Genomic DNA, 7,576 nt, shown 5'->3' on the forward strand with positions numbered 1-7,576 from the left:
ACTTACTCGATATTGATTTATAAATTTTTTTTTTAGTAACCAAAATTGAATTTATCCAAACATTCTATTTTGATCCCATTTACCGTTTTTACTTTTGATTAGTTTTATTCCATTTTGTGATTAATTTCAGCATGTAATGAATCAGTAAATCGATAAATTGGCCCTTGATTTATTTACGTGATAACTGTACTCATAAAGTGTATACGAAACCAACATGCATCATATATTTAGTTACAATGTCCAATTTATCTCCAAATTTCAGGAGGTCTCATGTCATTGTTGCCATGTTTGCAATTCTAATATCGAACTTTTCTTCTATAAATATGACATCAAATAAACACTGGAAAAAGAGCAAGGCATTTTATTGATTATAGTTACGCCGAGGTACAAAGCAATAAATGAATTATTAAATAGAAAAAAACTACAAAACAAAGCTTTCATTAGCACCCCCAAGCTGAGTCCTGCAACATTACATTTTATTCCCAAGAATATTAGCCACAAGGACACTCTGGAACATAATACTCCAACTTCCAGGAGCCATCATTCTGTTGAACCATTCTTTTGTTCATCATAGGATCCCACCATTCAGGTGGTACACCAAATTCACTCTTCAAAAGATCTGCTCCTTTGTTCACGAGTGCAATATCACGTTTAACAATCAGTTCAAATTTACCACTCCCTTCTGACATCGTCCCTGCAATTCCATGCAGATAATTCTCTAAATTATGCAAAGCACCTATTTCCTCAGCATTATCAGCTTTTACGTACGTCGACTTAGTAGTGTCAAATTTTAGCTGCTTTCCCACTTTAAAGTAGAAAATAAAAGGCAATTTAGGAACTATGTCACCGATGTTTCTAATGTGCAAGAGATGAAGATTGCTGAGTTTGTTGAATGCAGTCTTGAAGCCTTTGTCTCCCACCTTGGGGCTTGCAAACACAAAAGCTGTGACCATGCATGCTTTATCCGCTCCCGTGGGCTTATTATATCCTCCCGAAACTATGTCTACTGCATTCAATGTCGCAAGTGCCGAACCCAAGCTATGACCTGTTATTGTTATACTAATTTCCTCGTCTTTGTATTTATCTACCGATTTCCTCACTGCACGCAGTACCTGTATGAGTAGTAATTAGTTTAAAAAAAGTATTCATTAGTGACTTGAAAAGCAAGATGACCACATATTACCCCAAATTAAAACTATTAAGTAAATGCTTAATATTAAGATTAGGATTCTCTCATGATCTCAGCATTTATGGATACCTGATCTCTAGCACTGAATTTGTTGTACTGTGATTTTGGGTTTGACGATGTGTAGAGCGAATGAAATCCCTGGTGCACATGAGGGTGAGGATTGTGAGGAGTGTCCCCAAATAAGTTTGAAGCTGAAGTTAGAGGCCAATTGACATCCTTCAACCATTCGCCACTCAAAAGAGTTCCTCTCCAGGAAATGAGAATGTCTCTCCTTCCTAAAGCAGCCTTTCCTTCATCTGTGGCCACAGCAATGTAACCGATCCACGAAGATTGGTCCTTTACAATCCAATCAATACTGGAATCGATATCTGTCATTGCGTAGAGATAGTTGGTGATGGTATACTTAAAAGGATTTCCTTTCTCTAGGCCAACGTTGGAGAAGAGATCTTTGGGTGCGTATAGAGGAAATCCATACAACGGAGATGACTTGTCGTGATTGAAGGAGTCGTAAACAGCTTGAACCCTCTCGCCATAGTGAATAATATATTGACGGAGATTGATGTGAAGAGGATCCAATAGACCTTCCCAGTCATTCTCACCGCTTAGTTGTTTCCAATTCTTTGTTATGTCACCCATCAAATACTCTTGCTTTTGTTTTGCGACTTGGAATCTAAAAAATCAATTAAGAATGTAGTAATGTTCGTACTCTTTCAAAGAGAAAGCAGATGGAGTAATGTGTTCTTTCAAAGAAAAGCCGGACGATATTTATAGACTTCAGTTAGTTGACAAAGAGTATATTGATCATTGACACATTCAAACAAATGGCGGGGGATAAATTACCTAGGAAATCGCTATAAAAATCTCTCTTTCAATGAATTTTCGTGCCAAAATAATCAAATTTGGCGCTGCTGTTGACTCATGCACACGGAGATTCATTCTCCCAGGATACCAGACATGGGGAAGCAGTAATTAAAGACTTTTCCACGAATAAAATGAAACCGAATGAATTTTACATTAAATGTCTGATTAGTCGTTTGTTTTATTTCTTCCGTATGTTTTCCTTCTAAGTTTATTTTGGAAGAAGTCCAAGTCATTTGTTTCTTTAGATCACTCATTGTCATTGACTTGTAGTTGTAAGCAACTCGGCTTATCACTCATTGGCATTGACTTGTAGTTGTAAGCAACTCGGCTTATAACTCATTGGCATTGACTTGTAGTTGTAAGCAACTCGGCTTCGGAGAAGAACGTCAATACTTTTCCATAATACTGTTTGTTTTACAATTGAGAAATTCAAATTTGGAAATATGCAGCCATAAAATTGCCATTGTGTGGAATATTCAATATAGTCGACTTGGTGTTTGGCCGAATTTTCTTTTGTAGAAACCAAAAAAAAAAATGTACTCTGCTAAGCTTTGTTGCCCAAGAATGACTTTAATCTTTTACCAAAACCTAGGCGATCTTCCTTCCATTAAACAACTTTTGACTTATGTCGAGGGGAATGAAGGGTAGCAATGTGAGAAGTTTGTATTTTTGTAACAGCAGCAGATGAGAGGGGATTGGGGTCCTTGGTTTTGATGTCAAAATAGCGTAAATAGTATGTCTGGGATATGATGCACGTTGAGATTCTATGTTTTCATGGCATGAGTTAATGGTTACTCATCATATGTTGACACTATGTTAATGTGAGTCATGACCTACACATTATCATGACTTAAGTTATGACTTGTATATTATTGCTTATGATTTTGGGATGTGACTTATGTTCGGGGGTTGGCACTTCATGAGATGAGTGAGGAGTTGCACATTGTATGTTTATGTTTCGTCAAAAAACAATAAGTTTGTTATATCAGTTGCCATTTGTACATCAAAAAAGAGTTATGGGTGCTTAGCTTGAGCACACCTTGTTCATGTTTCTGTTAGTGGAGACACAAGGTAGCCATGTGAGGGGTTTGTGACACTGTCACAATTAATAATCAAGAGGGAATCGAAGTCCTTATTAAGGTAGATTTATCAATTCGTTGGTTTATGTCATTGATGACATCAGTTAAGCCACTAGTGACATCATTTAGTTGTGCCAAGATGATGGATCTATTGGCAACACAATATGGTATGAGTACACAAAAGAGAAATGACTATAGTGAAAGTGTTGGTACATTTTTAGTGGCATAGATCAGAGGTGTTTCAGGGATGGTGATATTTGTGATAAATTTGAAGTTAACAAAAGACAACTATCAATATTGGGGAGCACAGAGTCTGAATAAGATGGGGTAGGAACTTTTGATCTTGAAGATCATTTAATCGAGTTACTAATTTTTCCTTCAACATCCATGTATGTTAAGGACAAGAGTTGTTTCGAGATGATTAAAAGACAAAGTATGTAGTATTTAGCTTGGAAGAAACATGATAGAGTATTAATGTCATAGCTTTTAGCTTCGATTTTTAAATATGCTCACTAATTTGTCTAAATGTGTCACTACTAATAAGATATGGAGTTCTCTTAAGAGTCCTTTTATCTCTGAATCTAGAATGAGAATTACCCATTTAAAGATTTATGAAAGCATAACTGTGAGTGGCCAATTAATTATTGAGGAGGAGTTAATAGTTTTATCATAGATGGGCTAGGAGTTGAGTATGATCTTATGATAATCCTTATTCTGTTAAGACTTGATTATGAAACAGAAAAGATTAATTTGATAGAAACTAAAAATCTATTGTAAAAGTTTGAACAAAGGCTAACTTGAAGTTCAAGGTATGTCTTTGATGTAAAATGGCGACTAGCAAATTTTGCTAGAGGAACTAAAGGTAGTGAGATAAAACAAATTATGTCTAGTAGTGTGATGTGTTATATGAGAGCTTTTGTTGATAATAATAGTCCAATAAAGACTAATTCTAGGTATAGACAATAATCACAGCTTAGAGGTTATAACAATGATGGTTATCTGTCTAAAGGAAAAAACAGGTCTTTTATGGAACATAAAAGTGGTTTGTTTGTGTGGAAAGAGTGGTCATATTGTATTGAAGTGTTGCTATAGATTTGATTTACTTTTTTAGGGAATGATCAATTTCACTTTAGTCAAGAAAGTAGTGAATATGGTATAATGTAGAAAAACACAATTTAATATTATGTGACAACCACAAGTACATCTCAAGGGCAATATAGTCATTTCTCATGTATTTTTTTGTTTAAGCATGTTTACGACTAAGATAAGAAGAAATAAGTTTAGTATTATGAAATTAAATTGAAGCATGATTGTGCATGGGATAGGAATGTCTATACATCTCTGGCAACATTAGTCGAAGATAAGTGCCACATCAAAATATTTTAAATGATGAATAGTTGTGTGTGCAAGGCATGCACGCTTGTTCATGACGTTAAGCATAAGTAATTTAAATGAAGGTCGTTAGTGATGTTTTAGAAATTTGTTATTCCTCTCCAAACATGTGTAATATCCAGAAAGAGGAGAGTTCAAGGATGATTGTTTCAAAGGCTCTAGTGATGTTATTAGTAGCAAGGAAAAAGAAAAGGAAGGTCTCTGATCATCGCCAAATCGTCAAGTTTGGAAAGTTAGGTTTGCAGGATCTTTTCACTTTTATATAGAGTATGTTAGTGATTGATTGATGAGTCTTCCCCTGCTAGTTTTGTGTAATGATTACGATGACCATTGTGGTGAAACATATATATTATAGGTCATGTGTTATGGGACACACATCCGTTCATGCATGACCCAGTTTTTAAGTTGAGTTTTTATAACAATCTAACAATTATTGGATGTCGTTTATTGATGATTGGTCAACTAGGGCATGAAGTTTCCTAATTCATGTTTTGAGAACGATCTTATGTGAGGTGAAATGATGGAAATGCCCTAAGAAATGACTAGGTTGAAATAGAGATAAGTATTGAAAAAAATTAAGTCTAGTTCAGGATACATGCCCATCCCTTCGATAAAAGAATGCCTATTCATGTTTAAAGAAGGGCACCATGAAAGTTGATAAAGTTAGATAGTTGTTCATGTTATAAAAAAAAAAAGATGTCTAACCTTCTGAAAGTAGCATGCTTGTTTCTATAGTGATAGAAGGGCACGCCATTGAAGGGATAATTATGTCTAGTATGTAAGAATATGAACACTCATGTATCTTGATGAGGGATGCCTATTTATAAGAGCAAAGTAAAGAAAGTTGAACTAGACCAAAATGTTTATTAGATCGTCTTGAGAGATAATATAAATGTTTCGTGTGTATAGTAATACCTAATGTGCCAAAGAGATGAGATAATTGTAGGTCACAAGTTATGTATAGAATGAAAACTAAGATGATATCAAGGTGATCTAAGGCCCCAGATGTCTACATGCTAAACATATCATAGGATTATTAAGAGGGGGCACCATAAATATATACTCTTTATACTGCACTTAGTAGGATACTGTACTCGTAGTAAGGTACTTGCTCGAATGGAACATAATTATAATTATAGTTTGACAATCCAATAATGGTATAAATGAGTGGACTACATAACAAATGCTTACATAGCCAAGATGTCAAATCCCTGTATTGGCCCAGTTTGATCAACTAAGTATATAACTATAGTTTATTGCTATGATAGTACTTGCATTGAGAAATGATATGGTCACATCAATTTGGGATCTATAATGATTCCTTAATAACCTAGTGGGATATAGGTAACCTCGAGAGATATGTTATGTAGCTTAAAGGTTCTCAAGTACAAAAATGAGTTACACTTGTGAGATATAAGATCCTTTACCATCTTTATAGAAGTTTAAGGATAGACTCTATATAACGAAGTTATGATAAGTTGATCTGAGGGAATTTTTATGATTATGAAAAAAATATTAGTTTAGTTTTCTATTTACTAAGTAACTTTGAATTCACTCCCATACTTTTTTATATGTGTAGGTATAAGTGATCTTGATGGTTATAAGATGAGCAGTGTTCAACGAGCTTACAAACATTCTATACATTTGGATAATGAATTTAATTTTATATGAAATCCTTTTTATGTTTTCACAAAGTTATGATATAATGGTATTTTTTGTAAATTAGAATGGTTGTATTTCATATATAGTTTATGTTTTTAAGTTGTTCATGTTTATTTTGTCAAAGTTAGTGACATCTTTCTTTAGAAGACAACACTTCTAAATAGGGTTTTACATAATCAATCTGAAGTAAAAAGTGACTATGTAGTATCCACAGATACATACAAGGTTATTTTAGTCTTTTCTTTTGAATTATGTGACTTGATAAAGTGTAAGTTGTTAGAGTGAGCGAACGGTTGTTCATCACAAGGATGGATGCCCATTTGTTTCTCATGGATGGTCAAACAATCATTTCACATTAAGTGCATGGAAATGATAAACACCCATGCATATAGGAATGCATGCACATTCATCCATTCATTGAATTTGAAAATTGGATAAGATATGTTTCCTAATAGCATTGGGACAAGTTTTAAGTTAAATGATGACAAGAACGTTTGTGCATAAAAGATGCATGACCATTCATCATGTTTGGTTAGCAAAATCATGTTTGATTGGCAAATAAAGAAAGGCGCAAGACTTGATTAAGTTAGCAAAATCATGTTGGTTGGCAAATTCAATTTTTGCAGCCAAATAGTAAGAAAAAAGGAGACTTTAATGTGACTAGAGAAGCATCAAGGAGAGTGGATCATCGAAAGTTTTTTCAAACAAGTAAAGAGGAAACGACTGTTGAAGGGAAAGTATTGGCCTTTTTTCCTTTTTATAGATAGTTTGGCAATGCTTTGATTAAGATTATTATGTTCAATTATGTGTCCCATACCATACAAGTGTGTGTCCATTTCTGATTTTACACTTCTCTAGCTTTGCCCTAACATGGGTAGAATTTTCCTTAAAAACACAAATATATATTATTGAATTATGTTTTATGTGTTTTCTAGTCCATTTAACATCATGAATAACGTCAAAATCAATCCATATACCAATACTAATCTCACAACTTTACCATTGTATACATCAAAAAAGTAACTCAATACATCCAAATCACAAAGTAATATGCTTGTTTGTTTTACTTATAATCTTCAACATAATTGCCTTTCTTTAAAATGTATAATATGTTGATCACATCTACTGAATCTGTTACCTGCTATTACAGAAATGCTTTACAACCATTATAGATCTCAAATAACACTCACAAATATTTCATTCATAAAACCATACGTGAACACAATCATACACATGATTCATATAAGCTTACATCAAGTAATTTTAATTAATCATTGAGTTTATCTTTTCAATCCATTAACATACCTGCGAAATAAATCCATCATCATATGATCAATCAATCTAGATTAAACATAAAATTTGACAACCTTGGGTATAAAGTTTGCCTACTTAC

The 7,576-nt window shown here is 33.8% G+C and overlaps 1 protein-coding gene across 1 annotated transcript; it reads right to left on the minus strand.

Moving 5' to 3' along the window:
- Positions 1-334: 334 nt before the first annotated feature.
- On the minus strand, positions 335-1,871 carry LOC123219416 (phospholipase A1-IIgamma-like). Its single transcript, XM_044641376.1, has 2 exons — positions 1,259-1,871; positions 335-1,112 (listed from the first exon to the last, which is right to left on the minus strand). The coding sequence occupies exons 1-2, from the start codon at positions 1,823-1,825 to the stop codon at positions 492-494; spliced, it is 1,188 nt and encodes a 395-aa protein (XP_044497311.1). The 5' UTR covers positions 1,826-1,871; the 3' UTR covers positions 335-491.
- Positions 1,872-7,576: the final 5,705 nt, after the last annotated feature.

This window comes from Mangifera indica, chromosome 6, assembly GCF_011075055.1.
Source record: "Mangifera indica cultivar Alphonso chromosome 6, CATAS_Mindica_2.1, whole genome shotgun sequence".
NCBI lineage: Eukaryota > Viridiplantae > Streptophyta > Magnoliopsida > Sapindales > Anacardiaceae > Mangifera > Mangifera indica.